This window comes from Anas platyrhynchos, chromosome 9 (assembly GCF_047663525.1).
Source record: "Anas platyrhynchos isolate ZD024472 breed Pekin duck chromosome 9, IASCAAS_PekinDuck_T2T, whole genome shotgun sequence".
Lineage (NCBI taxonomy): Eukaryota > Metazoa > Chordata > Aves > Anseriformes > Anatidae > Anas > Anas platyrhynchos.
This window is the reverse complement of record NC_092595.1, coordinates 10,271,510-10,289,456: the sequence shown is the minus strand read 5'-3', so window position 1 is coordinate 10,289,456 and position 17,947 is coordinate 10,271,510. Positions and strand designations below refer to the sequence as shown.

At 44.3% G+C, this 17,947-nt stretch overlaps 1 protein-coding gene and 1 long non-coding RNA gene across 21 annotated transcripts in view; both read left to right on the top strand.

The window, feature by feature from the left end:
• Positions 1–248: 248 nt before the first annotated feature.
• LRCH3 (leucine rich repeats and calponin homology domain containing 3) overlaps positions 249–17,947 on the top strand; it is a 64,006-nt gene continuing 46,307 nt past the window's right edge. For 5 of the 20 annotated variants that reach the window (XM_027464755.3, XM_027464746.3, XM_072042543.1 and 2 more), the window contains exon 1: positions 250–573. In XM_027464755.3, the coding sequence (XP_027320556.3) occupies positions 276–573 (298 nt within the window). In that variant the 5' untranslated portion in view covers positions 250–275. Of the gene's footprint in view, positions 574–17,947 lie in introns of all 20 variants that reach the window. The other 15 variants (XM_027464743.3, XM_027464750.3, XM_027464757.3 and 12 more) reach the window with 5 other exon arrangements.
• Positions 15,063–17,394, top strand: LOC140003206 (uncharacterized). The gene is made up of 2 exons (XR_011811453.1): positions 15,063–17,108; positions 17,211–17,394. It is a non-coding gene; the product is annotated as an uncharacterized lncRNA (long non-coding RNA).

Below are 17,947 nucleotides of genomic sequence, written 5' to 3'. Positions count from 1 at the left end.
GAAGTGTGCTTGGCAGAGGGATGAGTATAAGCCATGGAAGGGGTTCAGGATGAACATAGTGCCCGTGTGTCTATGTGACGAGGCGCTGGGCACGGTGAATAACCCGACCCCTGCCTTTGTTCAGGGCGGTGTCAGGGCGGGCCCCGCCATGGCCCTCACAGGCAGGGAGGGGATGAAGGGGGGGCGGGGGGGCGCTTGGCGCATGCGCACTCCCCTCCCTCCCTGTCATGGCCGGCGCATGGGTCCCGTCCTCCCGGCCGGGGGGCGCCCCGCGCATGCGCAGCGCGGCACGAAGCCGAAGCGGCGGCGGCAGCGGGGAAATGGCGGCCGCGGGGCTGGCGGCGCCGGAGGGCGGCTCCGCGGGGATGCCGCTGGGCACCGCGGTGGCGACGGCTGCGGCGGCGGCGATGTGTCCTCCTCCTCCGGCGGGCCCCGGCTCGTGGAGCCGTTCCTTGGACCGAGCTCTGGAAGAAGCGGCGGCCAGCGGCACGCTCAGCTTGAGCGGCAGGAAGCTCCGCGACTACCCGCGGGCCAGCGCCGCCAACCACGACCTCAGCGACACCACACGGGCCGGTGAGGGACCGGGGCGGGCACCGGCACCGGGACGGGGCAGCCTCTGCCACAGCCCTGCCCGGGGATCTGAAGGGGTTGAGGCTCGGCTCGCCCGTTGGGAGCTGCCTCAGGGGGTGCTCGGAGGGGCGGGGACCCCCCCACGCTCTCCCCGTTTAATTTTCTCCCCTCAGGAGCGCTCAGAGAGGGGCTTCCCCGCTCCCCGGCTCTGTCCTGAGGCGATGCTCCTTGTGCTGCTCCTCTCGGGCTGCTTCTCCCTCCCCGCCCTGCCTCTGCCCCTCTCTCTGCAGAGCTCCTGGGCTGCTCCGCTGGGCCTCGCCTCCTTGTCCCCCTGCTCAGAAAATGAGTTTTAAAAAGGGTTTTACGGGGTTTGTCGCAGCGCCTGCTGCTCGCCGGTGGGGTTTTAGCAGGGCAGGAGCTCGTTCGGAGGTGTGTGTCTGTGAGCATCGCTGGGTATCTGTGTGTGTGCATACACACCCTCAGCATCCTTCCCTATCAACATTTTGCTCTGTTGGCAGAGGAAAAATCACTTTGCAAGCTGGCTGGTGTGTATGAGCTACAGGCAGGTGTTTCTCGTGCCCTTACACTGCTGTTATTATCGCTTCTGACAGCCATAAGCAAGGTGTGAAAGGTGCTCTGGGTGGAATCGTGTCCTCTTCCCCTTCTTTCTGCATGGAGAAAAAACATTAAGGCTTTAAAAATTATTTTGCAAGGTAGAGTGTTCAATAAGCCTGTGTTTTCTCCTCTGCTCTCTAAATATGTTCCCAGTAGACTAAGAATGTATATTTATCCTGTGAGCACCTCAATTGTAAGGAAGAACACGTGAAAACACCTGTGGCATATGTTAACGTGGCTCCTTATTAATTGGAGAGATAAAAAACAAGGAGGGTTTGTATAGGATGGAGTAGTTTTCTTAATGCATTATATACAGAAAACTTAGCTTACGTTTATTTTAACTGTCTGGTTGTGTAACTGAGGTTGCAGTGGTTTTGGGAGGCATCAGCAGGCCGTTTGGTTTCAGCTTAGTTTACTTACGCTGTCATCTAGATTTTGTCATGCTTTGTGTTTATAACTTTGTCTGTTGCGTTGCCCTGCTTTTGTTTGAAGATACTAGCTTAAAAATAAACTCCCAACGTGGCTTTTTGGAAATTACCGTCTTTATTAGTGAGTGTCTTGATGCCCTGCCAGTGAAGTATTTCAAAATGGAGCCTTTAAAATTGCCCAACTTGGTGCTCTGTGACAGAATGTCCTATTCGTGCAAAAATCTCTCACTAATATGAAAAAAATCCAAGACAAATGTGGTTTGTCTGCCTTAAACACATCTGTAAGCCGAAAATGCTCCTTGTTAGGGTGTAATTTTTGTGTTTGAAGGATTTTGCACAAGTGCAGTAGCACAGTGAACGCATAGTGGGCTGATCTGTGGGTAAATGCAACGTAAGCATTCGTGAGAGATTTGGGCTTTTTGTTTATAACGCTATTCATTTACTGTACTCTTAAACAATTTGTGGGAATTCTGGTTTCCACCGAGGTTCCCATCTATTGTGATGCCCATTCGCATTGTAGTTGTTCAAGAAGCATTAAATTCTAATAAGCGGTAGTGCATACCATACACTGCTGTGTGTTTATCATCACAATGAACCTTAGAAAAAGCTAGGGCTGTTCTGAACTTGTACGAAGCAAAGCTTATTGAGTGAAGGGGGGAGCATTCTCTTTTAAAGTCTCAGTTCTGAAGGCTGCTGTGAATAACTCCCATCTCGTGCCTTTTTTTAGTGTAAGGTGGTGTAAGGCTAGCAGTGGGGAAAAATCTGTGCGAGTGTTTCTGCCCCCAATACTCAGCTACAAATTTAATGCACTTCTCTGTGTTGATATCTTTCCTGTGAAGCTTCCAATTATATGGTAGCAGTCACAAATCAGAATGTGCAATTGTGTCTGAAGTGTTATAAACACTTAAAATAGCCTCCTTGCGTGCTGTGCTACAAGGACTCGAAGCACGTCAGATGGAGCATGCATGTGTGGAGTTTTCCCAAAACCATTGGAATTACTCCCAAACTGTAAAAGTGAAGATGAAAGAACGTATATGCAAATCTTACTCCATTTTATGTGCCAGAATAGACACCTCTCTAGTGTGAATCACGTTATACTGGTATAGCTCATTCCAATTCTTTTAGTAATAAAAATAATTGCACGTCACTGTTACTGCATCCATCTTAAAGTGGTGGGAGTTAATCACATCCCTCATTAACGTAACTATGCTGCTAGCAAACTGGCAGCTAGCATAGCCTTAAGCCTTAGCAGAATCAGTGGCCTTGCCTGGAAGGTGCTAACGCAAATGAACCACCAGAGCAGGTCAGCAGGAGGAACAAGGTGCTAGAGATCAGGTGCTGGATCAGGTTAGTTGGGTGCTTGGTGCAGATTTTAAGGTTGGTGATGCACAAGGGCAGAATCTCTACATCAGCTAAAAATATATATGTATTTTGAAGTATTAAATGAATGTAAAGAGCACATCTCTTTGGATCTTTCCTGGGTTCAGAGCTGACAGTTCTCCTAACCCGAGTGCTCAAGCTCCAGTAGCTGCTTTTTGCATACTCATTTCCTAATTCTAGTTATTAACTAGGTAAATAAGCAGTGGTTTCACATTAGTGAAAATTGCAGAAGCATTTACTAGACCAAATTCCAATTTATGTAATCTTATTTAAGCTCATTTTTCTCCACTTATACCTGCTTTCAGATATCTCTGGACTGTGTTGAGATCATTACATCCCCCTCTCGCCCCACCCCATTACAGTTGTCTTACCTGTTTTGTTTCCACTACTGTGTTCCTATACAGAGATACCATTTTCAGGTGAGCTGTAGCCCTCTGATAAGACCTAAATTGCATGCAGCACCCACTTCTCATCACCTGGCCCTGGTAATATAGTAATGAATATAATATTTCTGTTAAGCATCAGTGGGAAAATTAGGTTCCTCATTAATCATTTGCCTCAATCACAAAATGTCAGTGGAAATATCAGAGCCCCAGCTGCCTCCAGATGCTGGAGACCCACGGAGAGCATCTGAAACCAAGATTGGTGCCCAAGGTTGTTTTCAGAACTGAGTAGGTAACTTACGAAGGCATTGAAATAATAACGAGTTCGTGGTTGGTTTGCACTTTGACTGGAATTAAGATCACATAAGGAGCAGGGAAGACCAAGGGGAAGGCAGCCAGCTGGTCTTCGTGCTCATCCTTACAGCCTGGAGTTCTAGGAAGTGACTCAAGCTTGCAGAACTTATTGATGATGAAGAATGAGCAAACTTCTTCGTCACCAAAGCAAGGATGTGCTTCTCTTTTTCTTTCACGCTCCTTCACTGTTACCTATCTCCGTTTAATTTGGGTTGAATTATAATCCATTTGTTCGTTCCACTCTCCTTTTCAACAAGGGAATAGGAAAAGGAAGGGCCATAAACCATCCGAGTCAAATAAGAAAGGAAATGTAGTTGCATTTCGCCAGTCCTAATGTAGACTCTGATGTCATTATTTGACAGCTTTCCCAGTGGCCTAAAGCATACATAGAGCAGAGAAATGATTTGTCAAACCCGCCGTGACAGCTGTAATTACCTAAACCACTCAGCCTCCATTTTTAAAGGCGAAAATGGGAATCTGTGGCTTTTTGCAATATAAAAAATGGCTGTTGTATGGAAATTGACTGGTACGATAACTATGTGCTGAGCACTCTATCTTGTTTCTGGAATATATTAATAGAGAATAAGGGCTCTGAAAAGGGGAAAAAAAAAAAAGGTTATCTGCTGCTGCATGGTGAAAGACTTTGCCAGTAAGGTATCGCTGCAGTTTTCTTCTTAGCAGCTCTCCACAGAAACAGGAAAGGCTGAGCATAGCGTCAGTGCAACTTCTGTATGCTAAATGCTTGCGTGCTTTTAGATGGATTACAGTGACTACGAGTGTTCTGCAGTACGAGGCCTCATTGGTATTTTTAACTTCTGCCAGAAATTTAGTTGATGAAATGTAAAACAGCGTGAAAAGTACAGCATGGCTCGTATAGCAGCGTCCATAACTCCCAAACATGGATCCTTATAGCCACAACAGCAAAGTCCAAACCATGCTAAAATTAAACAATTGTTTGAATAAAACTCTGGGTTACTGTAGGAATGTAATTTCATTATGGTCTTTAAGATGCCTTGGAGGGGGACGGGATGGTTCTCCATTCAAGCAGCAGGGGTTTTGTCACAAGAGCGTACAGTGTTGGCTGCTTATCCCTAAAGTTGCCGCGTTAAAACCCAAAACTCAGCATTTCATTAGGGTAGTTCAGACTCATGCTGAGATGTGTATACCTGCCTCCACCCTTACCAAATCCCAAATGAAAATACGTTCCCCAGAATTTCCAGAAGTAAGGAAAGAGGGAGGGAAGGTGACGCTCTGTCCCCAAACTTAGTGGCTTAGCAAACAAAGGCTCTTTAGTTTTAGACAGTAATCTAGCTTGTTGCATCCAGTTGGGTTTTTCAGCCTTAGCTTCAAACTGTGCCAGTCCCTTTTTAACTTGAATCTTGCTCCTTCTTGTTTCCTTCCTACTGTTAGAAGGTCTGCACCACGCGTGTGTTCTGTGCATAACTCCTGGCACTTCCTAATCAGGGCTCGTGGCGTTATCTGAGCGAGGTGCTTTGGGAAACTGAGGTCAGTTCTCTCGTTTTTTTGTTACCTTCTAAATATGGGGAGAAGCTGACTGTGGTAGTTTATGGGTTTTGCTGAAGGTGTTGGGGTGGGTTTTGATGGAGAGCTGAGGCTCGCAGCAATGTTCAGAGCCTCTTGGCACGCAGGCAGTCCTTTTGCTTCATGTTTTATAGCAGCTGGGAAAGTGGAGTCTGAGCTTGTATTTTTTAAGCCTTGTTGCAATAAAACTAATACATGGCATTTGGAGTTCCTTTATTTTAGTGAGTTGACCTTAAAAAAAAAAAAAAAGGCACTCACAGTCAGACTTTTACTACCAGCAAACCCTCCTAAGTGGTGTTCAGGATTGCATGTGTTTTTGGTTACTTCTCGAGTAGTCCTCCACCTCCCTGCCTCCTTCACGGTCAGATTTTATTGTCAGGACTGGTCTGCGTACTGTGTTAGTTGGTTTTGGATATAACTGTAGCTACATGGAGAGGAGAATGGAGAGGGACTGATAGGTGAATACATCAACTCCTCCAATCTCCTGAAGGACAGATTTGAGTTTAGGAAACAGGTGAATGAATGTTTTAGTTTCTCTTGCGGTGTCCTCCAGCCCTCTTCTGTGGCTTACCTGTGTTAAGTGCTCCCTGAAGTCAGGTGGAAGTACGCAGCCTAGAGTCATCCACGCTCTCTGCTGATGCCAAAAGGGGAAGCTCTGCCTTCAGCTCCTGCTGCACAGTCAACACCAGTGCTCCCAGTGCCTTCCAGCAAGCTTGGTTTGTACCTACCAGGCTGAAAGCTGAGCCAGCAGCTCCTTGGCAGTTGGATCAAGCCCTCGGACAGCTCGCTGTGCCTTCCTGTGTTGGGCTGCCAGCAAACCCAAGGGTGGAAAGACTACATGGGGTGAGGAGAAATAGAGGGCCTGGTTTGGCTGACATGTAAACTGGTATCAACTCTGAATCACACCTTAATTCGATTTTGAAACCCTTTACCACTGACCTGTTGTAGATTTGCTAATTATTTTTGTAAAACAGTGAGCCTTTGAGTCAGTGGGCCTGGGAATTTCTTCTTTTACAGCACAGCTTACAGAGCTGGGTTGCGTTTGGTAAAACTTCATTGCTGACAGGTTTGGATCTCCTGCTTTCATCTGGCTAAACACATCGTTCTCTGCAAGTAATTTTAAACGGATGGTTTGCGTTTAGCTGGAGACTGCAGCAGACATCATTAGCTTCTCTAGTGGAAGAACCAGCAGTAAAGAGTTAGCTACAACAAATGCTGCAAATTATACAGCCTGTGTTAAAAACGACATGACGTGGTTGAGAAGGCTGCAACTCAAGGGTTTATGCTTCATTCAAGGGTTCTTCTGCCTTTAATAATTAATCAGGCTTGGAGCGCATGGTTTCCGAGGCTGGCCAAGCAGCCCAGATGAATAGCAGTTGTGTATTTAGCTGAAGTCACGGGCTGAGCAGTGTGCTTTTTTCTTTTATCTGCTGATAGCCCCCTCCCAACAGCACAGGGGGGAAAACCCATTCATGTTAGAAGTGTCTTGGAGGTTAGACTGTTCGGTGTATAAAAGGAGTTCAAGTATTTCTTTAGTTCTCTGGATTATACATATTTAAAGAGGACTCTGATCTTTTTTTTATAGGATTGTTTTGCATAAACTAGCACTTTATATATATGCAAGAAAAGGGCCTTATTTTTCACTTTGAAGTCCCCCAAAGTGTTCCTATAGTCCTATATTTCAGCATCACTTATGATTGCACACTACAAACCACTGCTGTTAATGACAGAGCACAGAAGTCTCTGTAGAGTGAGGAGAGCCTTTGTTCTTACCCGGCTGGTCATGTTATTGATTTGAAAGTTAAAATATTTGCAGTCCTGGTCTTCTCTGAATGTAGCCCAAGCACTCCAAAATGAGGACGTGCCTAAAAAATCCCACTTTCCGTGCAGCCCAGGTGTTGACTCCGTGGTTTTTAACCATGCCCTGCTCTGCGCAGAGGCCAGTGGGATCAGTGAGCATCTATTCTTTTTTTTTTTTCCTCCTATTGTGCAACCAACCATGTGAATTTCATTCTCTTTATTCTGCATACTGTTGAAATTTAGCTGTGAATCCCAGATTGTGTTACTGTTGCCTTGGGCTTTGGTTAGTGCTCCCTACTGTTGAAAAGGCTTCAAACACCATTTTCCATGTGATCTCTGAAATGAAGCAAGGTCATGGTACTGCATTTTACAGATACAAATCTTGGAATTACACAGAGTCTGAAAGCATTCGCTGATTTGGGGTGCCAAGTTCAAAGCACTTCGTGCCTGGAGGTTTTAAGCAACCCAGACATTGCAGGTTTTTTATATATACTTTTAAAAATGCAGTTCTTAACTTCCAATACCTTGGTGACTCCTCAGTAGTACTGGAAATCAAGCCCAACATCTAGAACAATGGAAATGTACGATTGAAGACCTTGGAAAAACACATTAGAAGATTTGCTTAGTGCTGTGAAGGAAATACGTGGCAGTGACAGGATGCAATCCATTTTCCCAAAGCAGCCTTCATCCACTTTGGGGTAAGCCTTCCCTTTTTCTTCCTGTAGTTCTCTGCTGTGTTCCTGATGGCTTTTCAACAACAGGCTCTTGCAGAAGGCCTTTGCTATGATCAGCCCTCGTTCTTCAGTAAGCTTATCTTGTCTGAAGAGATCTGCTTGAACAGAAAAATCTCGAAGAGGAATGAAAAGTGGCGTGTGGTTATAATCAAAGACCTGTGGGCAGTAGCAATGCACAGGAAGTGAGAAATTAGTTCCGTGGGCATCTTTGATTACAGCCTGTTCCGTCTGCTTGAGTTTCCAGTCTTACCTAAGAGTTCAATTTATTTTTTTTTTTGAAAAAATGAAGTCTTGGTGCCTCTTCCAGGTTATGTTTTGGTGCCGAATCCTGGGTAGAGGCTGGATATCTAGATGCAGTCAGACGGAATCACGCTGGCATCCGCATGACTCGTGAGCACTGTCCAAACGCCTGTTGCGTCTCTTTCCTGACCCAGTTGGGCTGCTGTGGGTTGTCCTTCCCTGGGGGCAATTTTGGGCAGTGCTCGGCCTCTGTGCTGTGCTGGTGTTTGGGAGCAGAGGAGTAGGGGCACGTGCAGAGCTTGGGCTCTGCGCCTGGTACCGGAGGGAACAGCTCGGGCAGGGTGGACTGTCCTCCGTGCGGTCGTGTTGGGTGTCCCCAGCACCGTGTTGTTGTCTCCGTTTTCTCTTCTGTCCCCCTTTTGGCTCATCTGCTTCAGCCCAGCTCCCACCTCCCAGATCCATTCTTCTCCAAGCTGTTACTGCAGAAAAAGAGGAATAATCTACATCTTAGCATTTGGTAGAAAATTTCTTTTAAATCCAAGGAGAGCATTAATTTTAGGGTGCTGATGAGACAAGTTGTAATTTAAGCCTGCTTAATTCACTCTTACCGTTATTTATGGCCGTGTATATTACCTCTCGGTTCAGTCATAGCCAAAGGCTTCTGTCAGCTGCTGTCACAGGCACTGTTCCCCAGGAGTAAAAGAGTCATTGAGCACAATAATAGCCGCACAATTACGTGCTTGTCACTGCGTTGACTCCGAGCTCGGCTGTGGAATAAATGTTTTTGTAGAGCGCCACGACTGAATGTGGTTATGGGCCATAAAAGATCTGCTACTTCCTTTTATTCCGCTGGCCTGCCAAGGGGCAGGTGGATTTTTGCTTAGTAGGGGAAAAAATTATCTTTGGGACTCATCTGTGCTAAAGCAGCAGAGCGATCCTTTGAGCTATAAATGTGTTGCAAAGTGTTCGAGTATTGCATGTTTTATGGCCCTGTGCTGCTGCTGTGCAAATCGTATCACAACGTTTAGCGTGTCAGAAGATTGTTGTAATTGCCATGAAAAGTTATATGGTGCCCGGGAAAGCCTAGAAGCTTTTCATCATCTTTGCAGGTGATTAAATCCTGGCTTTTCATTCTGAGCACGCAGATGGTTGCGATCGCAGTGAATAAATCTGAGAAATAAGTATGAATAAAAAGTCTGGTACCAACTGCATTTATCCTGGGTCTGAAACTAGGAGGGTCGCAAATCTTGATTACGCTCTTTTTGTTATGTGGTACAAGAATCTCTTCCAGTTCATAGAATTACATCTAGACCAAAGTATTAAACTACTAATAAAAGGAATGTTATAAACAGCTTTTCTTGCCAGAAATCTTTATTCCTTACGAAATTCCCTATGAAATGTGCTACGTGTATTTTCCTGGAGTTTAACTTCTCCCGTGCCGTGGCATTCTGCTCCAATTGCATCATGTTTGCTGCCATCGGTTAATTAATAAGCAGGGAGCACTCTGAGGAGGAAGGGCACAAAGCAAATGGCTCTAATCTGACCGTATCCCTTCGGTGTGATGCAGTTCTTTTCAAGTCTTGACCGTATTGAATATCCAGTAGATGGAAATGCAGGGACTTTTTTTAGAAGCATGCAAAGCGTCCTTTACGAGCTGTTTGGGCAGGTTCTGGTGGAAGTTGAATGAGGCATTGTCTGCCCTGTTTTGGGGGAGGGATTTCCTTTTTCTAATGAATGACTACAACACATGTCTCTGGAGCTTTCTCAGTAGTAGTGAATGAGAAATGTATCAGATACCTGACAATTGCTCAGGACCTTGGGGATTACGAAGGCAAATAAACACAAAAGCCTGACCAGAATCATGAGTCCTTCTCTTTGCTCCTGTGTGGCACCGATACGAGGCAGAGAAGCTGTTTGTAGGTTGGCACGGCTGCCTAACCCCTCACACTTAGAGACACACTTCATACACGTATGTTTCTCCACTGGGGACACTTTGGTCTACTTTTAAATCATATTAGAAGAAAATGTGTTCGTATGTCAAAGAAGCAATGCATCTTATTTTTGGCTGTTCTGTTTCAATTCTGTTTCTGACCTTACAGAAATCCTTCCACCGCTGCTTCTCCAACCTCTTTGCATCTTGCTTTGTCTGTGCTGCTTGTGTGGTACGTGCCGCTTCCTCCCTGGGATTCCTGTGTGTGTGTCAGAGACGTTTAGAGAAGAGCTTGTGGCATATCGTTCTCCTTCCCAGGCAAAGCCATGTAATTTTAAAGCTGAAGAACACAATTTGTGCCCCATGAAGAAGGGGGAGGAAAAAAAAATAATTGTAAAGTGTCTGTCTTATCTGGGGGACTTGAATTTTATTTCACTTCGAGTTTGATATTGAAAATACGTTAAACCACTTTGTTTTATATGCCCTTGCTTCTTTCCATGCCAGTTGATTTGAAACTTACTATGTTGTGTAATTCATCAAACTGCATGTTGTGCAGGGATAGCAGTACAGAGGGGGAACTGGGCATGTTAACAGGTATAAAGCTGGAGATGCCCTTTTTGATCAGCAAAAAATGAGATCTTTAATTCATAGACCAGCATCAACCTACCTCTGACAGGTAGCATCATCAGAGATGAGAGGATTAATGAAGAAGAATCCAATACATTTGTATGTATGACATTGAAAATAAAGCTTTCATCTCTCAACACCAGTAGCAGCAGTTGCACAGCTGAACTGTAATAAACTTTATTGCACTCTGGCTGTTTGCAGGCTTGCCTCGTGTTACTTTCCACATAACAGCTTTTCCACGTGGCTCTCGGGAGTTACAGACGAGTTCTTCCTGCTGCATGGCTGGTTTTAGCTGTTTAAGCAGGTGCCAAGCTTCAGTGGCAAACTTTCATTTGCCATATTTTTAATCAGCGTATGGCATCTCGTCTTGTGATCTCTGCCATTCATGCTAGCAACAAAAGTACAGTGCTCTATGTTTTTTTTTTATGTAGTATAACTTGTCACAGTTAAAACAGCTGCTGCTGCTTTGGTTGTGGCTGCAGTCTCAGAGATGAAGGTCTTGTTTGTGAAGAATGGTAAATGTTATCAGGTGAAACAGGCTATAAACTCAATTTTATTTTCAAATGCATTTTATGGTGGCACTTTCCACAAGTTCCTCTTTACTTCATAGCAGTCTGAAGAGTTTTATTTTACTTCGCTTAGAAGTGCAGATGTATTTCTGAGTTTCTGGTGATCTCAGGATGCTTTGTCATCGTGTGCTTAAAGTAATGACAAAGTAATGAGATCAGTGTTGCTTTCAGGGCAAGAGCAATACTGCTGCTTCAGTACCATCACTGTTGTTAAAGCTTCAGCATCATTTTTCAGTTTGTATAAACTTCAAATATTTTTGCTTGACTAATATTTTCCTACCCACACTGCTTTCTTGTTGCTGATCATTTCCATATTTATAATGAAGCTAAATTAATAATTGAATGTGCTGGTTTTATGATGTAGTTTCCTTTTTTTAAAGTTGTTCAGCGGGGCCAATTAACGTGTGTATAACTGTCCCCCTGCATATTTCATTGGCTTTTTCTGGCAAAAGATAAGTGGGTTAAATTTATGCTAAATGTATGGTTTTAACAACACTTGTAATTTCTAATAGGAAAAAAATAGATGGGTTTAGAGGTTTGCACATGGATTGTGTGTCTTACAGTCTAGCTATATGTCTAGTTCTATATTCAAAGCTTTTATGTGCCATTTGCCTTAAAATTAATTTTAAGTAGATTTCCTTGGTTAGATGATTCCTTTTGGACCTAAAGAAATTTTAACTGGGCTGGGGGACGGGGAGAGATGAGTTATTTGCTTTGCACTTCCCCTCGCTGCTAACTCAGTGAAGCACTTGTGTAAAATGAAACCTGGCTCTGCTGGAAGGCAGTCAAGTATTTCTCGAGCGGTGGCAGCAGGCAGGGTGTCCTGTTGCTGAGGAGCAGGAGGAGGCTTTGGGTGTCCTTATGCTCGTGTCCACGTGTTACAGAAACTGTTTTGTGCGTGCTAGCTTGGAGATTTTCCATTTGTGTTTTTGTTGGGTTTGTATTTTTGCTTGTTTTCGAGTTAACGCTGCTTTGTTTGCAAGGTTTTGTGCATAGTTAGAGCTCTAAAAATAAGAGATGGTAAAATATTAATGATTAAGAGGAGTGCTGGTCATCTCTGGAAGTGGGATTCTCATCGTGCAGTGCAGGCAGTCGCCAGGCAGCTTTTTTTCTGGGGCTCAGTGTTTGTCAAGGATTTTCCTATCAGGCAAGCAGCTTTCATTTTCCTGGTCCTTATGTTCCCTGCAGCTCATCCTGAGCCAGCATAGCTGGGATTGCCTAGGCACAAAGCCATCCGTGGAGCTTCAGGGATGGTGCCACAGCTTCCACACAGACCAGCCCAAAGCTTTCGAAGTGACTACTGCACTTTGAGCTGAATTTGCATCAATGACTCACAGGAGAAACGTTGACTGTTCAGCCAGGGTTGGTTTTGAAAAAATACATTTTCAACTGCAGTCAGATCCCTTTGGGTTTTGTTTGTTGCCCTGGGTTTCATAACGTTTGATTTTTTTTGTGAAAGGTTATATGCAAGCCAGTTCCAAATATTAATTTGAGAAGGTACCATTCATTCTGAGCGCCTTGCTACTGTTTCTTAGCCAGCTTAGCTTTTACCATAATGAAGATGGATGAAATTGCGACCACCACTTCTGTAGGCCTTGATCCTTGCTAATGTCTGCGTGATGTGTTTTTGACTGAAGGTGACTTTTATGGTTTCCAGATTCAAAATTTATTTTATATTACGAACATATGTTTTGGCAATTGCTGTCATTTATCTCCTCATCTGGCTGTTCTCTGTTTGATGCGGGATACTTTCCATGCATATCCTATACCATTTTTTTATTTCTTGACACTGAAATGGCTTGTACTGTACAGATGACTTGGTCAGGCTCCATCTCCTTTTCTAGGATTCTGGCTATAATTGTCCTATTGAAAACTGCAGCGCTGCTTGTGTAAAGTGTAACAGGCTTTTTTTGTTAGCAGTGATGTCAGCATGAGAGATGGCCTCAAGGAGTCATTAAGAGAACATAGGACTTTTGACTGCTAGGACTTTATTGACTTTTCAATAAAATACCATCCTGCTGAAGACAGATCAGTGTCTGCAGTGGCATGAGATGTATTTGGTGACCTTACTGCACAGTCTGATGAAGCTGTAGCTAAATGCCAGAAGTATGGAGGCACTCAATTAAGAACTTTGCAGAAATGCGTTAATAACAGGCATAAAAAATTTATAGAAATGCTTGCCTTTCTCTGAAAATAATTGGCCTTTTATTGTGAAATTACTTTTTTTTTTTTTTTTTTTTTAAGACCTCTGAATTTTCAGTTCAGGTTTGAGCTGGTTTGTTTCTAATTCTCCATGAAAGACATTCCAAGCTGCTTTTTTAGCTAAAACTTCTTTGCACTGTCCGTCTATTACTGACTTTATTATATCATTTGACATAAATTGTCTGTAGGGGGAGAAAAGGAAATGTAGTCAGGTAATGTATTTTTAACTTCTTGGTGAAAAATACAGAGGGGAATATGCAAAGCTAGCGTGATACTGGGTTAAGTTGCAGCTGCTGCTAATATCCCTGTCCTGTTAGCTGAAATGGTTACATGTGAGCATTCTTGTAGGTAGAGAACGATATGTACAATATTAAGATGAATTGAAATTGCTAGCATTTAGTAAAACAAATAGATGAACGGTGGAAATACACATCCTTTGTTGGTTGCATTTTACATTTCCAGCCCTTCTGACTGCCTTATTCTTGTCTTTATTGCATGCCAGGTCTCCCTCCCTGAGTTCCCGTTCGGTTGCCAAGCTGTTGGAACCGCTGAATGTGTGATGTATCTCACTGATACAGATGAAAGCCACAGCAGAGCATTAAGCAAAGTGACAGTAACATACGATCTTCTCGCTGGGAGAACTCTCCGTAGCTATGAGCAGATTGCTTGGGGTGGTTTCACAGAGCAGTAAGTGCACTTGGGGTACCTGAGCTGGTTACGGGACCACCAGGTCAGACAGCAAACCTCTGGTGAAGAGGCACTCTGCTGCCTGCCAGGGGGTTTCTAGGCTGGGTCAGAGCTGCCTGGGAGGTCTTGGTACTCTTCTGTCAGCAGTGTCATTACTGAGCATTGTACGTCATCTGCATTGTTTTGTATTAACCTGTGGTTTTGCTTTACCCACTTTATCTGCCCCCTCCCCACATCCCCCCATTTTGACTTGTCAGTGGATTTGATGCTGTGGTATCTGGCATAATATCTAGAGCTTAATCATGAAGTGTGGAAGCTAATATTTATCATACATTTATCTTCTGTGGGGAGTTGTGTGTAATGTAATGTAATTTCTTGGCAAGAGTCTTTTCTATTTTACGTAACGTCTTGCGTGTGCAGTACCTTGTGTACATACCGTAAGTTATAGGCTTTCGCTGTAAAAAAAGCAAAAGTGATAAATGGAACTGAAGGAGATGATGTACGTGAAAACCTAGAAGTGCTTACTGGCAGGCCTCAGACTGTGAGAAAAATGTTTCTTTAAACTTACAGAAGTAAGGAAATGAAACGTTGCCAAGTGGAACTCGCAGCCTCCTCTCTGCTAACAAGCAGACGTCTCCCCCTTACAGCACAGCTTAGCCACCTGTTCGGGAGGTGGCAGCCTGGCATTTGTCCTGTAATGAAGCACACTTCTCAATGCAGCCTACTGTGACAGAAGGACAGCAACACATTTTCTCATTAAAAGTAAGATTAAAAATACGTATTACTATGTGGCGTGACATTCTGACTCCAGCCTACAAGCAAATGTCTTCAGCTGAGGTTTGATGAAGCTGGCGTGTAGTTTCAAGAGGCACAGTCGCAGCAGGCTGAAGAAGTTGTGGCCCTTTGCCACGTTCGTTCCTGTTTTTGCACAGCGGTTCAGTGCTTCTCTGCTCCGTGCTGGAAACCAGATATTGCTACGAACAAGTCACTGCTAGGTTGGTTCTGCCCCGTGAAAATAAGAAGTGGTATGCAGGTCTTGAGCTGTCACTTGTCCTGGTGTGCTAACAGGAAAAGGAAAGAACTGTGAAAGAAAATGAGAAATTGCTTCCTGACAAGGGAAGAGAGCCCATGGAAGGGAGGTATGTCTGTCCTAAATAGTATGGGAAAAGGGCAGCTCAGGCCTATGGGAAGCAAAAATAGTGAAAAGCACCGAAATGTTTGGTGGAATTTTGTGCATTTACTCATACTCATTCTGAAGCATGATAGTTTTTCCACAGTTCAGAGAATGAGAACCCAGAAAAGCAGATCTCTTAAATTAAATGCGAGGAAGAAATGCAGAAGAGCTAAATTTCACCCTGTGTTTGCTGGGATTAAGGGACTGAATCTATTTATCTGAAACAGGCAATGATTCCAAATGGAGGTGGTGCAGCAAACAACCTGCAACATGAGCTTAGTCTCCTTTCTAGTGAGGACATTTTGCTTCTGTTCTAGCAAAGATGGCTGCTTAATGATGAAAGAAAACAGAATGTTTAAGTAATGAGGTCTCTGATCCGATTCCAAGTAGTCTGTTTAGATAATCCCGATTACAGATACTTTTTTTTTTCCCCAAAGTCGCCTTCTTTCTTCCCATCTTCTAAGCATTTTCACAGAGGCAGGGCTTCTACTTGTTTGTCAGTGCTGGTGACTTCACAGGAGTGCTAGAGAATAAAGTTCATAGGGGTCCTCCCCATGTTAGCTTCAGGCAAAAGTTGCAAGCAGAGTTTTAACAACTTAAAAACCAGGATGAGCTAACTTGACTGTTTTCTTTTCTGGTGTGGATGGGGAAATGCTCACCCAAGCGTTGCAGAATCAGTAGCTTACTGCAAGGGGGGGTGTGGTGAGGAGTACCCAACAGCTGTGATCATTTCATGCCAGTGTAATGGGGTGCCAGAGGGTGCCTCTCCAAGGCTTTCAGGTTTGATTGTGTACTGTTTTGATTATAATAGTGTAAAAATCTGGGCATACAGGTTTCATGCCGTGATTTGACTTCATTCTTTGTTTTAGTTTAGCTTAAGTCAACTAAGAGTAGCTTTGGGTCAAGCCAAAGTAGCCGCCTTTAAACCGGGTTTATCAATGAAGGGGTGTGTGCTGCCTTACCAGCTTTGTAGGTGTCATCCAAAGGCTGCTTTTCCTGGAGACAAATCCTGTATGCATGTTTTATACAAATAAACACGGGGATGTGCAGTGCAGCCAGCCAGCCAGGAACAGAGCTTCCCCAGAGTAAGCAGAGTTGGTGAGCTGGAGACCCTGGTTCATTTCCCCGGCGTTAGATCTCTCGTGACATTGCTTCTCTGACTTTCACTTATTTCAGTTTGTTTGGCTTGATATTTTAGGGTTGTTTGAAAGAGACGCGTGATTATTCTGTTGGCTGGATGCCCACGTTCAGTGAGGAAATGGAATAAAATAGCTGGAAGATAGAAGATATGAGGGGGTGGGGAAGATATATATGAACTTCTTCAGCTGACAGCTCCTTAGGAAAGGGTTGGAATTAATCCTTCTTTTTCAGATGTGGATAAACAGTTCTGCTTTGCTTGTGTCTGTGCTGTAGCAGCGCATCCAGTCGCAGTGTGTATTCTGTCTGTAGTCTGTCCTCTTGGTTACTGACAGATCATAAGGCCCAGCTGCTGGGTCATGGGACTTCCTCCTGCATGGCTCCCTCCTCAAGTCGCTGGTTTCTTCTCCCCACTCATCTGAGAAGCAGTGGCATCTCGTTCCTGAAGTGTCTGCTTCGCTCCACCACGTGCCGTCCTTAACATACTGTGCTGTGTCCACAAGTACATACGTGCAAGGAGCAAAACCCGGGAATAAATCCCTGGTCGTGACCCTGACTTTGCTCTTCTGAAACGATCCCTGTTTTATTAGGAGTGTGGATGGTAAGGAACCAGGGAAGCACGGTTTTGTGGTTATCATAAAGCAGCTGGTCCAAATCCCAGTGCCTGGCAGAAGTCGTGGTCTCCTTCTTCCCTACACACATAGCCACACATTCTCCTCTTCTCCCTTGCGTTGATGTAAGAGCTTACACAACAGAACTATGAATCAGATCATGCCTCAGAAGGGCTGAAAACTATTTGTGGCTTTGTGTTTTGTTGTTTTTTTTTTCTTTCTTTCAGGATTTGTTCACAGTAATGAGATCCAACTGGCTGTGTGGCTGTGCAATCAGCAGCGCTGGCGCGAGGGAGGGGATGATGATGAGGCCAGCGAGGAATTGTTCCCTTCCGTGGTCCTGCCGGCTTAGATTGGCTGCCTGCAAAGCCACAATCTACGTTGAAACATAAATAAGGCTTGACATAAGTTCGGTTTGTCTAGGCTACTGATTCGCCTGCGCAAGAGCCAACTAGAGGAAAAGCAACCGAAGTTTGTGGAATATTAGGAATTCTCAGCTCCTTGCTGGGACTAGAGCCTCTTGCTTTGCCTGTTTGCTAGTAACCACGAGAACAGCTGTGTAATGGTGTTCTGCAGTTTCCACTTTTTTGTGTTAGTCAAAAAATATATATATATTTTCCTTGCAAAAGGAAAGTGAAATTATTTCTCAGAGAAAACAGCATTTTATTCCAGGCTGTTACTCTGATTCGGATGTTTATCCTCCTCTTGCAGTACTCGTGATCTGCTGCAGTGAGAAAATCGTGCTGTCCCGGGGGGATGTGCTTTCTTGTCAAAGGATGTACAGCATCTGGTCCGAAGTGTGAGACTGTAAAATACATGTTTACATGTTTAGTCAGTGTTTCTTTTTCTTTTTTATGGTGACACCTGTGAGGTTTTCATTCATCATGTGCAAAAGAAAAAGCTAAACCACAGCAAATATGCAGTAAAATAACACGGAGAGCAAAAATGGAGGGAACATGGGAAC